This window comes from Pogoniulus pusillus, chromosome 21, assembly GCF_015220805.1.
Source record: "Pogoniulus pusillus isolate bPogPus1 chromosome 21, bPogPus1.pri, whole genome shotgun sequence".
Classification (NCBI taxonomy): domain Eukaryota; kingdom Metazoa; phylum Chordata; class Aves; order Piciformes; family Lybiidae; genus Pogoniulus; species Pogoniulus pusillus.
In genome coordinates this window covers 11036876-11050743 of record NC_087284.1, presented here as the reverse complement: position 1 = coordinate 11050743, position 13868 = coordinate 11036876, and the positions used below count along the sequence as shown (strand labels likewise).

At 45.7% G+C, this 13868-nt stretch overlaps 1 protein-coding gene and 1 long non-coding RNA gene across 3 annotated transcripts in view; one reads left to right on the top strand and one right to left on the bottom strand.

Moving 5' to 3' along the window:
* The window catches only part of ADTRP (androgen dependent TFPI regulating protein), a 35830-nt gene extending 33477 nt beyond the window's left edge, over positions 1-2353 (top strand). The window contains exon 6 of the mRNA XM_064160925.1: positions 1280-2353. Within this exon, the coding sequence (XP_064016995.1) occupies positions 1280-1323 (44 nt within the window). The 3' untranslated portion in view covers positions 1324-2353. The remainder of the gene's footprint in view (positions 1-1279) is intronic.
* The window catches only part of LOC135184812 (uncharacterized), a 41083-nt gene that overhangs the window by 1965 nt on the left and 25250 nt on the right, over positions 1-13868 (bottom strand). The window contains exons 1-2 of one of the 2 annotated variants that reach the window (XR_010306191.1): positions 5967-6118; positions 4339-4393 (exon numbers count right to left, since the gene is read on the bottom strand). This is a non-coding gene — a long non-coding RNA (uncharacterized LOC135184812). Of the gene's footprint in view, positions 1-4338; positions 4394-5966; positions 6119-13868 lie in introns of those variants that run through there. The other variant, XR_010306192.1, reaches the window with a different exon arrangement.

The following is a 13868-nucleotide window of genomic DNA, read 5'->3' as shown; positions in this document are numbered from 1 at the left end:
AGGCATTCTTGCCTTGAAAAACTAAGAAGCAGCATGAGATTCAATCTATTTCTTTCAGTGAACAGATAATATTTATATCTACAATTTCACTGTATTGCCAGTGATGAATGAGGCTCAAATTTAAGAGGATTTGCAACCCAGTTGGCAAACTAAATAGGATATTTACTTTTATCTCATCCATTCATCCTAGTTGTGCCACAAACCTGTGATGGCATATTTATATCCTTCATATTTGTCACTCCCCTGAGCTGCAGTTTACCCCTTGAGTAGAGGAGTTCAGCTATTTAAAGGAAACCTAGACCATCTGTCACATACCCTGCTCTTGCTGACAAGTTTATCTGATGATTCACTGGAGACAGACCAGATCGGAAGCTCTGGCAACCCAGGGCTTACGATCTTGTCACTGGAGGCTGTGCACAACAGGTGCTTCGTAATATACTGCCTCTGGTCTAATAGGTTAGGGGGGTTTTGGTGGAGTTCTTCCAAGCCCATCATTCAAATACCTGTTTGGTCAGTATAGAATATTTACAGGATCATTTGGGTAGGAAGAAATGACAGAATTTTGTTCCATATTAGGTCAACTGCAAGCTGGAGATAAATAAAATCAGCAATTAGTGTTTCAGGGCTTCTGAGGCCTATGGAAAAGGGAAGCACCTTGGGTTCTCCATGAGCAAATGATCATTAGCAGGGGAAAACAAAGGCTGAGACAAGGTACCCAAATATATTAGGTTACTGCCACGCTTCGTGCCCCATGGTAATACATCTGGTCTCTAGATCATGCTTCAGAAAGCTGTGGGTCTTCAGTAGATTCTGTGTTGTCCTGGCCAGCCATGTGATGCTCCAAACATCTTGTCTGTAGGGATTAATCATCTCCTGCCCTTCCAGACAAGCTTTATTTTTGAAGCTTCATTTCACACATTCCTAAACCAAGACCAGCTTTGTTTGGTGGTGGATACTTCTTCCCACTAGTGAAGTGCCATTATTCTTAAAGGGTGTGGCCCACTGTAGATTTGAAATCATTCCTTAGTAAACATGCAAACTTTTACTTGCCTGGGACATCCCAGGCTCATTCGACTTCTTCAGTGCTTCAGCACTAGCAGATGGTGCAAACCATACAGTCAGAGCTTACTCCCACTCCCAGATGGGTTAGATTCCTTCGGGAAATCAGGAGGCAGGAGCCAGCCTCATACTTTCTTCCCAACAGCATGCTTGATCTGCGAGAGGATTTCTCTGTTGTGCCTTTTTATCCAGTAATCCTCCCTCCTTTGCCTCCAACCAGGAGATTCAATAGTAATACTGGACTACAGGCGGAAAGGCAAGTGAACCATCTTCTTCAAGCCAAACTATCTCTCCATGGATGCTGAAGCCATGAAGCAGAGGAAAATAAATGCAGCTGCGATAAATCCTTTCTCCAATGCATTGCTGCTTCTGGTGAAGCCATTATGTCATGAGACATATGGAAAACTGATGGAAAATATGAAATGTTTGCCTCTTACATGATAACTCAGCAACTGCTATAAATAAGAAAATTGTCTTCATCTGTTGACACAGATTTCTCATCTCTTGCACAATGTACGTGAGGATGTGCCCATCAATGGTAAATGAACTCCCCCACGAGCTTGGCACCACTTTGCAAAAGCCTGGTGAGTGCAAGACAGCTCGTGTTTGGATTGCCCTTTGTCAAAGTCTGGAAGAAATTAAGAGGAGGGGTAACTTTAACAGTGCTGTGACTTCCAAGCTAGCTAGATAACAAATTGGGCTAACAAGGGTTGTAATTAGGAATGTCTGCTCAGAGAGTTCACCATGAAGCCAAGTTCTTCTAATGAGAAACATGCTAGAATATTAATATGCATCATATCTCCCCTCCATTCTAACAGGCAATGTAAATGCAAGACTTTCTTCCTTTTTCTTGGTTTCAGTTAATCTCGTAGCAAAAGTAACCTAATTATACTGACTGTATGATTGCTTTGACAGAAAGCATGTTAATTTAAAGCACTGTTTAACATAAAGCTGCCTGCCATATAATTACACTCCATTCACATGTTTACTAATCTTGCTCAATATAGTTGATTTCTGTTATTAGCCTCAACATCTCGTTAACATCTAAAACACCGGAGATCTGCTTTTCAAACCACAATAAACAGACAAAACCAACAACGGCCTAAGTGTTCCTTAATGGTCCATGTGAAAAAGAAAGATCTCTGTTATTAGCCTTGCATTTAAATGAGGATTTGAAGCTAGTTGCAGTACTTGAATGTCTTCATTGCCAAAACCCCTGGCTTAGAGCTACTGTGCACGCAGTTCACTGAGGTGTTATTTTCAGCTTTCGAATGCCACTGGAGCTTAGTGAAAACGAAACACATTGTAAGCTGCCTGTGGGCAATAAAAAATAACAAGTGTATACATGAGGTTGTTTTTCTCACATGTTAAGCACCTGATAAAATTGTAGTCTGGAAAGTTAACACACTAGGGCTAGACCGTAAACTATGTTAACTCAATGGAAGACATGCGTGTATTCAGTACTTCCCAGTTTATCCACATAACGTGCTCCACCTAACTTCCTAAGGGTAATGGAAGCAGCATCACCACCCCCACCCTCCCTTTTCCCTTGAACTTAAAGGACAACATGGAAAGAATTTAGCTGAGGAAATGCTGATCAAAGGACATTTTTTCAGGCAAGTGGATAGAAGGAAAAAGATGAAGCAACTTAGGGAAAAGGAGAACATTCAGGAGACACCCTGTACAAGTGTGTGGGGTGTTTTTCTCTATATATCTTTTAATTCTTTTGTTTTGCACTGATAGTCCAGTGCAAATGGTTTAGATGTCAGAAACTCCAAACAAAGCCTGGCCCTGGCACAGAGGGATAGTTCTTTCCACATCCAACCCGAGGAGCAGAATGGCATGTCTTGCCTTTGGATGCTGCTCACACTAGGATTACCTCCAGGATCTGGCAAGGTGACTGCGCTTCTGAACTCCAGGAGTCTGAGAAGAACCATGGCAAGGGTTGTTTCTTCATAAAGGAAGAGGCACTTGTAAAGGAAGAGGCACTGCTCTTTGATATGTCCTACCAAAAGCTGGCCTAAGAGTCTGGCTTTCAGTCACAGGATCATAGAATATATGAGGTTGGAAGGGACCTTCAGACATCATCAAGTCCAAGCTCCCTGCCAGAGCAGGATTCCCTAGGGTAGTCCATGCAGGAATGCATCCAGGTGGATTTTTAAAGTCTCCAGAGAAGGAGACTCCACAACTTCTCTGGGCAGCCTGTTCCAGTGCTCCACCATCCTCACTATAAAGAAGTTTCTCCTCATGTTGAGGTGAAATCTTCTATGTGCCAGTTTGTACCCATTGCTCCTTGGCTTATTGCTGTGGACCACCAAAAAGTGATTGGCCCCCTCCACTTGACACCTACCCCTCAAACACTTATACACAGGTTTTCTCTCAGTCTTCTCTCCCCCAGACTAAACAGCCCCAGGTCTCAGTCTCTTTTCATAGAGGAGATGCTCAAGTCCTTCAACCATCCTCGTGGCTCTCTATTGGATTCTCTCCAGCAGGTCCCTATCTCTCCTGACCTGGGGAGCCTGAAACTGGACACAGTATTCCAGGTGTGGTCTCATTAGGGCAGACTAGAGGGGAAGAAAAACCTCCTTAGACATGTGCATTGTGAAAGCAATGAGGAACCCCTGCCCGTAAAACAGAACTGCTGGGATCCCAGGTTTGCTTTGCTCCTTTCTCTGATGCACCTGAAGACCTGCTGTCTACAACTACCTGAGGGGTGGTTGTGGCCAGGAGGAGGTTGCTCTCTTAAGTGGCCAGCACCAGAACGAGAGGACACAGCCTCAAGCTATGTCAGGGGAAATTTAGGCTCGAGGTGAGGAGAAAGTTCTTCACTGAGAGAGTCATTGGACACTGGAATGGGCTGCCCGGGGAGGTGGTGGAGTCACCGTCCCTGGAGCTGTTCAAGGCAGGATTGGACGTGGCACTTGGTGCCATGGTCTAGCCTTGAGCTCTGTGGTAAAGGGTTGGACTGGATGATCTGTGAGGTCTCTTCCAACCTTGTTGATGCTGTAGTACTGTGATACCTGTGAGGAAGAAAACATGCACGGCCATTTACAGCCCAGCGTGTTCCCAGTGATTTCAAGAAGGCCTTACCGAGGCACTCTGAGCAAGGATCAGTCTGTTACAACGTTTACACCAGATTTCTCTTTTCAGCCTGTTTCTCTCACTGATTATATTTTGAGTAAGTATACAAAGTCAGTCAGAGCTGTTTATTTATAGCTGTAGATTTTCATGGCTGTATAAATTAGATGTTATTACTGAATGAGATGCCCGCCCACTCACCCAGTGCAGCTGCACAGGAATCCTTTCATGCTGCCCGGCCGTACGCAGCCTCAATCTGGAGGAAAACAACAGGCTTGCAGTCAGAGCAAGGGACCGCTGCTGAAACCCGCGGGTGAAAGAACAGCAATTCGTTTTTTTTCCACCAGCAGTGGGAGTATGACAACCACAATTACCTAATATTATTTAGACCTACCACTTTTGTTTGGCAAAGATAAAATGAAGGTTTAAATTCACCAGAGGGGAAAAAAAAAACCAACAACAACCCTACCCAGACTCAATCCTATTCCTGCACTTTCTTTTTACGAGATTAAGCAATTTTCTTTGGAGGGAGCAAGGGGGACAGAGACAGTCAGGGGAAGTAACAGAAAAATTGGTTGTTATTAGAGACAGAATATCCTCAGAAAATAAGGATTCATCCCATATGCACGCAGAGCTGTTTCCAGCAGAAACAGCTGGAAAACAGTATCCATCACTTCCAGGAGCTTTCATCTTTGCTCACACCTTTGTCACAGTTTACTCCCATAAAAAGCACAGGCAAATGCTCCTTCATTCCCTCCTCAATTTCCCACACAAATTTCTTGGTTTGTATCTCTGCCAGACCTTCAGGGTCACAATTTGACCTCAATAACATAATTTAGAATTGTTCCAAGTCTTCAGCAGAACTACCAAAGATTTACTTTGACGGATAAGGGGCCAGGATCTGGCACGCAGGAAATAAGCATTTACATTTTACCAAAGTGTCTAAAATAGTTGCCCAGGAAGGCTGAAATTCAATTTGAGACCTTGTGTTCACTTGGCAGGGCACGAGATTGAAATATTTTGTGCTACTGAATCAGCCAGAGAGTCTCAGGAGTATTTGTAAGAGAAGGCTTAGAATCAACCATGAGAGCCAAACTAAGACCCACTTCCCAGGCATGTGACTTAGTAAATGCTGGAAAAAAAAACAAACCTGTATTCATTTATGGGTTCATACTCATTTTTGTTAGTATGTAACCTTCCTGATTACCTGCCTACCTCAGAGGGAGAGGTATTGGCTGTGGGGTTCACGGGAATAACCCCAGTGTCAAGTCATGCTTTCAAACGAAAGCTACAGCTAAGAACAGTTTGTGATTGAATGAATCATCTGGAAAAACAGCAAATACAATGACAGTAGGCCAAGCATTGTAACAACCTCCAAAATAAAGTTCTTGGCCTTTTTGAAGTCTCCAGAGACCCTACCCTATAAAGAGTCCAATGCTTCTGAAGAGCAATCCCAGAGGTATTGATACACTTCAGTTTAACTTCCAGACACTGGTGTGTAAAAAGATGGGCCTGAGTAAAACCTCAAGGATATGGCCCGATAATAGTTCTGAGCTATCTAATTTAATAACAATATTTGGTGTTTCCAATGTCACCTTCTATCAAATGCTCTCAAAACATTTAAGCACACATTCAAGTTCCTTTCACCTTCAGAGGGTAAATTCCCTCACTAACCAGAGAACAAAACACATGTAAGAAAATACCATCTTTTTCTACACCTGAGACAAACACAGCTACCTGTAAGGAGGACAATTTGTTTTCACTGTTGGTGAGGACTGCTTTTCTCAAGGAGAAGAGGCAAAAACCTACAAATACATATCAGCACATACCTGCTTTTCATTTCGATAGGTTTGCTCAGGTTTGTCTCAAGGAACCACGTAGCGACGATGCCATCACCAGCTGTCAGGTGAAAGGCACATTTGCCACTGAAAAGTTCACCCGTGACAATCACCACTTCTGTGTTTGGAAACAGGAGAGTTCTGCTGCTTTTCAGCCTAGAAAATAGAAGGCTGAGAAGGGGAGCTTATAAATGCATAAAACTATCTAAAGGGTGGAATGCATGAGGATGGGGCTGGTCTCATTTCAGCGGTGGCCAGTGATAGGACAAGGGGCTACAAGTACAAACTAGAAAACAGAAGGTTTCACTAGAACTTAAGGAGAAACCTCTTTACTTCAAGTATCATAGAGCACTAGAACAGACTACCCAGAGAAGTTGTAGAGTTTCCTTCTCTACAGACTTGCAAAACCTGCTTGGATGTGCTCCTGTGCAATCTGATCCAGGGACTGGACTCAATGATCTCCAGAGGTCCCTTCCTATGCCTAGCATTCTATGATTAGAATTAGAAAAACTCAGGTAGCAGCATCCCCTGGCTCTGACACAGCACACAGGAAAAGGTCCATCTGTGATGAGTTCAGACCCTCAGTCTACAGAGTGCTGCAGAGACAGGTGACTGTCCCTAGGCTCCTGCCTTACCCAGCCAGAGGTCACCATTTCCATTGCAGAGGCGAGAGAGTGGGCAGCACATGTCCTTGCCTTACCGAAGGAGCTTGCATCCTTGCACAGACGTGATGGGTGGTTACAGTGTGCCAACCAAAGTGTCAGTGCCAAAGCAGGGAAGGAGGACGTGTATAGGTAAGAAGAGGAGTCCCATACCTCAGCATTTGTTTCTGTCAGGCTTTTCTAGATTCTGACAGAACAGTTGTGGTTTGTGTTTTTGGATCAAGTGCACCCTCAGCAAGTCTGCTGATGACACCAAGCTGAATGGTGCTTGACACACCTGCAGAAACACATCCATCCAGGGAAACTTAGACAAACTTCAGAAGTGGGCTTATGTGAACCTCAGGACATTCAGCAAGGCCAAGTGCAAAGTCCTGGCACCTGGGCCAGGGCAAATCCCTCGTATCGATACTGTCCAGGGGATGGTGGGATTGAGGGTAGTCCTGAGAGGCAGACTTAGGGGTACTGGTGGATGAAAAGGTGGACATGAGCCAGCAATGGGCACTCACAGCCCAGAGGCAAACTATATCCTGGGTTGCATCCAGAGCAGCCTGGCCAGCAGGTCAACAGAGGGGATTTTGCCTCTCTGCTATGCTCTGGTGAGACCCCACCTGCAGTGCTGTGGCCAGCTCTGAAGTCAGCAGTACGAGAAGGACACGAACCTCTTGGAGAGGGTCCAGAGGAGGCCACAAAAACCATCAGAGGGCTTGAACAACTCTGCAATGATAGTATGCTTGAGAGAGTTTGGGTTGTTCAGCATGGAGAAAGAGAAGACTTCAAGAAAACCTTATTGCAGCCTTTCAGTACTTAAAGTGGCCTAGAAGAAAGATGAGGATAAACACTTCAGCAGGGCCTGTTGTGGCCAGATAAGGGGTGGTGGTTTTAAACCACATGGGGGAAGACTCAGCCTAGATACAGGGATGATGTTTTTTACACTGAAGGTGGTGAGACACTGGCCCAAGGTGTCCAGAGATGTGGAAGATGCCACACTCCTGGAAGACATTCCAGGTCAGGTCTAGGGCTCTGAGCAACATGATCCACCTGATGTCCCTGCTCAGTGCAGGGGGTTAGACTAGACCATCTTCAAAGCTCCCTTCCGACCGAAACCACTGTCTGAGGCAATGCATGTAGGAAGTCTGACTTTGAAAGGGAAGCAATACACTTCAAGGCGGGACTCCTGCTACTCCTGCTCTCTAATACCCCAGGGAAACACACGGGCTCAACCTGAGCCCTTTGGCTGTGTGCTGACGTGTTGAGAGTCGCAACTCGGTTAACTACCAGCACGGGGCGGGGGAGGCAGGGGGCGGCAGGGGGCGGCGCTTGGGCGGCCCTGTCCCTCCCGAGGCCCCACAGCGCCACCTGGCGGCACAGGCTGGGGACGGACCCACCGCCGCCTCCCTCTGCGCGGGCACGGAGCGGGCGCGGAACCTCCAGGGCAAACGCCCGGGGCTGCTCGGCCGCTCTTAAGCACAGAGAGGGGCTGTGCCCCCAGTCCGGGAAGCTGTCTCCTCTCCCCATCCTTGCACCTTGTCGCAGCGTTATAGGGAGCCGGGGAAAAGCTGCTGATGTGGGTTATTTCACTGTCATGATGTCACTGTCATTTCAGCTGTAATGCTGCAACTGGGGGTCGCTGCAGCATTGTGAACAATGTTAATTAATATTTCATTGCAGGATGCAGCTCTTGGCTTAGCGAAGTTAATTTTCACTCACCCATCTGTGAATCCAAACCACCCCAAAGGAAACCATCACAGTATCATCAGGGTTGGAAGAGACCTCACAGATCATCAAGTCCAACCCTTTACCACAGAGCTCAAGGCTAGACCATGGCACCAAGTGCCACGTCCAATCCTGCCTTGAACAGCTCCTGGGACGGCGACTCCACCACCTCCCCGGGCAGCCCATTCCAGTGTCCAATGACTCTCTCAGTGAAGAACTTTCTCCTCACCTCCAGCCTAAATCTCCCCTGGCGCAGCCTGAGGCTGTGTCCTCATTTTGTTAAGTCAAAATCATAGGGAGAATAAAGAGAAAGTTGGTTTTCTTGGTGAAGAAACAAAAGTCAGAGCTTATGAGCACATTATCTTTATCCATAGTCTCAGGCTATTATTTTTTCTTTCCTTCTCTCCCCCCCTTTCCCTTCTTTCCTTTAAAACAGATGTTGCCAAATAGTTTTGACCTTGAATCACACATACTTCAACCTTCCGAGGAACAACCCCCAGGCTCTAAAGCATTACATGGCTAAAGCAGCCTCCTTGTCCCTAGCTGCCAAACAATAGCCATTGTTTCTGTAGGATCTAGCAAAAAAATTATATGATGTGCAACTGCCTTCCTGCTGTTGTCTTTGCAAAAGTACTTAGAAGCTCCAGAGATGACTGCACGGATGGGTCACGGCACAAAGAAACAGCACTAAAGGAGCAGAAAAACTTGAGAAGCATGTAGAGAGTCCTATTCCACCCATTCCAAGTGTGAAAAGTGATAAGGGATAGAAGATAAAATAAACCTGAGGAGGGAGGGTTATGCTAAAAGACAGTGAAGTGCTTAAGTGGAGCAGCTGGTTTTATGTTGTGTAAGCAACACAAATCTCACACATTGGAGTATTCTGCCCATGTGCTCCTATCACTAAGTCTTAGGCATTGTTGAATAGGTGGTTGTGTGGTTGCACCTTAAATGGTGCTTTTATGCAGCCCTGATTCTAGAAAGATAATGAGTTGCAAAGAAGGAAGAAGCTACCTCAGCTCTCTGGGCTTTTTTTCTCTTTTAGCATTTTCCCCCCCTCCCTTTCTTCCACTTCTACTACAGCCCTGCCAGTGCAGCTTCTCAAAGACATAAACACCAGTTTGAATGAATGACTGTTTGGGGGAGAACACAAAATGGCTACTCCTCCTGGCTGGGGAAAGAAATGGTTTGAAGATGAAATAGCTGGAAATCACAGGGAACAGATGCACAGCTAAATAGAGCTCGGAGGTTATGGGTGGTCTGCAATGAACTCAAAGCTCTGCAGAAAAGCAGATGGGGAGGGGGGGAGGAAAAAGGAAAATGGGAGTTATTTCAAAGTGCCTCCTTAATAAGTGGGTTTATTTCTTACCTGTAGTTCAAAACACACTAGTGAAGAATCGGCTTAGCTGTTCTGCTCTCAACAACCCAGGCAACAACAGAGGCATTGTTCTGGTTTGAGGCTAACTGGAATACTTTAATGAGAAAAATTAGATCTTGACTGTGAAAAGAAAATAATAATGAGGTGTATATCAGTCACTGGATTGCTGAGAGAGATATAAAAAGCCAAAATATAAACAAAGTTCTCGTTCTGCACCTTCAGACTTCACCTTGGTCACCTCTCTGCCTGACCTTGTGTAACTCGATCTAATATTTTCTTTCTGATGCCCTATTGGCTCTGATATCTCACCTCTGATCTCTGCAATTAATCACATGAGCTTTACAGGGGCTTATTTAGTTATCTGCCTGAGACAAGGGGGGTGGGAAGGGAGAAGGGGGTAGAGAGTCCTCCTGGGCGATTTCCTTGTCTGGGAGGGATTTCTGAATTTCTGTATTACTTTTAACTTGTATATAATTGTAATTATGATGTATATATGCTTATAAAGTTGTCCTGTGTTGTAAATATAGCTTCATCTTAACTTTCAAACCATCTGAGTTAGCCTGGTGAATCCAAGTGTGTGTGTGAAATTCCCGCTCCACCACAGGCATCATTGTCAAACAGTGGAACTTTATATCGTTGCATGTGCTGTACATTTCCTGATCTAAAGAACATGAAGTTCAAGGGCTAATGTAGTAACCTACACCTAGGAAGGAACAATCACCCATACTAGTACAGCTTTGGAATTGACCTGCTGGAAAACAGTTCTGCAGACAAGGACCTGGGAATCCTGGTGGACAAATCAACCATGAGCCAAGAAGGCCAATGGTGCCCTGTGGTGCATTAAAAGGAGTGTGGCCAGCAAGTCAAGAGATGTTCTTCAACTCTTTCTACTTTGTCCTAGTGAGGCCACAAGTGGAGTATTGTGTCCAGTTCTGGGCTCCCCACTTCAGAAGAGACAGTCAGCTACTGCAGAGTCCACCTGGGGACTACACAGATGATGACTGAACTGGAGCATCTCGTTTATGAAGAAATGCTGAGGTCCTGTTTAGCCTGGAGAAGACTGAGAGGGCATCTTCTCAATGCTTATCAATATCTAAAGGGTGGGGATCAAGAGGATAGGGCCAGGCTCTTTTCAGTGGTGCCTGACAACAGGACAAGGGACAATGGGCGTGAAATGGAACACAGGAAGTTCTACATAAAAAATAAGGAGAAAAATCATTCCCTGTAAGGGTGTCAGAGCACTGAAACAGGCTGCTCAAAGAGGTTGTGGAGTCTCCTTCTCTAGAGTAATTCCAAACCTGCCTGGATGCAGTCCTGGGTAACCTGCTTCAGGTGACCCTGCTTTAACAGCAGGAATTGGACTGGATGATCCTCAGATGTTCCTTCCAATCTCTGCCATTCTGCGATTCTATAAAGACAAGGCAAATACCCAGCACATTGTATATTGTGTTAAAGCTTGACTTCCAAATTTTCTTTCACATTTGTGCTTCTGGTCAGTCTGCTTAGTCATCCTGAGTGACAGCTCTAACACTGGCACAAATTTAGAGCTGAAATTTGACTTAAGTGTCAAAGCAAAGGGTGTAGAAAAAAAAAAACCAACCAAAACAAGGCAGGCTGAGAAAAGTTACCTCAACTATTTCAGATGAAAGATAGTGTTTTAAAAACATATGTTGAAGTCCAGCTTGAATTTATGGCAAATACTGGGGCTGATAGTTCTGTGTAACACTCCCCTATTACAAACATCTTTACTAGCCACAGCATATTTGTTGCTAACAAAATGTGGCAGATGTCTGCTGTGATGGGCCTCTGCTCAGCCATTATTGGCTATTTGATAAATGATCTGCAGTGTTAGAGAGGAATAGCAGAAAAACACTGGGCAAAGGGGAAAGAAAAAAACCCCAAACCTCAAGTGGCCAGCAAGGCCAGACTGTGGGAAAGGCTCACTTGTGCTTGCTTTAGATATGATCATCCCTTATAAGGGAGAAAGCAGTGACCCATTGGTCATGTAGTGGCATGTGGAGTGACAATGCCAGTGCTGTTCAGAGGCATCCCCCAGGTTCTGTCCCTAGTGACATGTCTAAACACTCACTGCAAAAGTATGTTCCACTGAAGATACAGCTGCAGTGACTTCCTCCTTGGGGAAGGCATCATCTAAACATCTAGAGAAACAAGCACATGGGTCTATGAATGACCATTTGAGTGCACACAGTACGAGCTCCTTCCAAGAGCTGAAGGAGTGGAAACGGCGCAGGACATGGTTCCATGAGTGCACTGTTGTCACCAGCTGGAAAAGGAAAAACCCAAACAAAGCAGTCACAAGGGAAATGAGGCTGATCTGGTCATTAAGCCGACAGAAAAATGCACTTCCTTCTGGAGGCAGTGATGCCTCTTAGGAGTTTCTGGTTTGTTTTGCTTAATCACTGGGGTTTGGAGTTTCCCAGTTCCCTCAGAAAGCACTCCTCCCCTCCCTGCCTGTGCCTCTGAGTGCTGTCTCCTCTTCTCCGGTGAGAAAGACATGTTTCACAAATTGATAAGGTGGAATTTTCCCATGCGGCCGCTCTCAGGCCAGCAGAGCGCTGTGTGGCACGCTGCGAGTGAACACTGTGCTCACGCTCTTTCCCGACTACAGCCCTCTTCCCTCCTTGTCTCAGGGCCAGAGAAGCACCTCCAGGCTGCAGCACTTAGACCAGAAGCAGTCTCGTGCCTTGGCTGTAGTTCCTTTGCACACCTACTTTAACTGAGAGGACGTTTCAACAAAGCAGGAAAAAACAGCAGTTGAAGAACTACAAACGAAGCCATTGTACCAGACCTCAGCAAGCAGCTGACAAAGCCCATGCACCCTATCTTGCATATTGCCTTATATGCTTTGAGGCTCAATTAGCAGAGCATAACTTCACCCAGACAAACTGAGATTGTCTGAGACCTGCTCTTGTAATGCAAGGCATGCTCAAGCTGGGATTCATGTGGGAGCATTTTCCTGTGGGAAAGCAAGGGGCAGCAGGAATTCACATAATATCTAACATACCATCCCATGAAACACCTAAAGCCCTCAGAGAGTTCAAAACAAGATTTAGAATAATAGAATTGTTTTGGTTGGAAGAGACCTGTAAGATTTTTAAGTCCAAATATTTACCCACTACTGCCAGATTACCACTAAACCATGCTCCTCAGCACACCATCTACACACCTTCTACATCCTTTCAGGGATGAGGATTCCACCACCTCCCTGGGAAGCCTGGTCCATGGCTTGCCAATCGTTTCAGTAAAGACATTTTTTCTGATGTCCTACCTAGACCCCCTCTGGCTCAACTTTAGGCCATTTCTTCTTGTCCTTTGCTTGTTATTTGCGAGAAGGGACTGACTACAGCCTCCTGTCAGGTAGATGCAGAAAGCAAGAAGGTTTTCCCTCAGCTTCCTTCTTCTCCAGGCTGAACACAATCCCAGTTCCATCAGATGCTTATCGCAAGATTTGTTCTCTAGACCCTTCACCAGCTTTCTTGCCCTTCTTTGGATACGTTCTGACACCCTAGTGACTTTGTAGTAAGGGCTCCAAAACCAAACCCAATATTTAAGAGGCAGCCTCACCAGTGCTGAGTAGAGGGAGACAATCACTGTCCTGGTCCTGCTAGCCACACTATTGGTGATATTCACCAGGATGCTGTTGTCTTTCTTGGCCACCTGAGCACACTGCTCACATTCAGCTGCTGTCAACCACCACCCCTAGGTCGCAGGATCACAGGATGTTAGGGGGTGGAAGGGACCTCCGTAGATCATCGAGTCCAACCCCCTGCCAGAGCGGGATCATAATCTAGCTCAGGTTGCACAGGAATGCATCCAGACAGGTCTTGAAAGTCTCCAGAGAAGGAGACACCACAATCTTTCTGGGAAGCCTGTTCCAGTGCTCTGGGACCCTTACTGTAAAGAATTTTTTCTTCATGTTGAGGTGGAACTTCTGTGCTGTGGTTTATAGCCATTATTCCTTGTCCTATCACAGGGTGCAACTGAGCAGAGCCTTTCCACTCTTTCTTTATCCCCAGCCCTCGGATATTTATATATATATTGGCTAGATCCCCTCTTAGTCATCCCTTCACCAGACCAAACAGCCCTGGGTCCCTCAGCCTCTCCTCATAAGGCAGTGCTCCA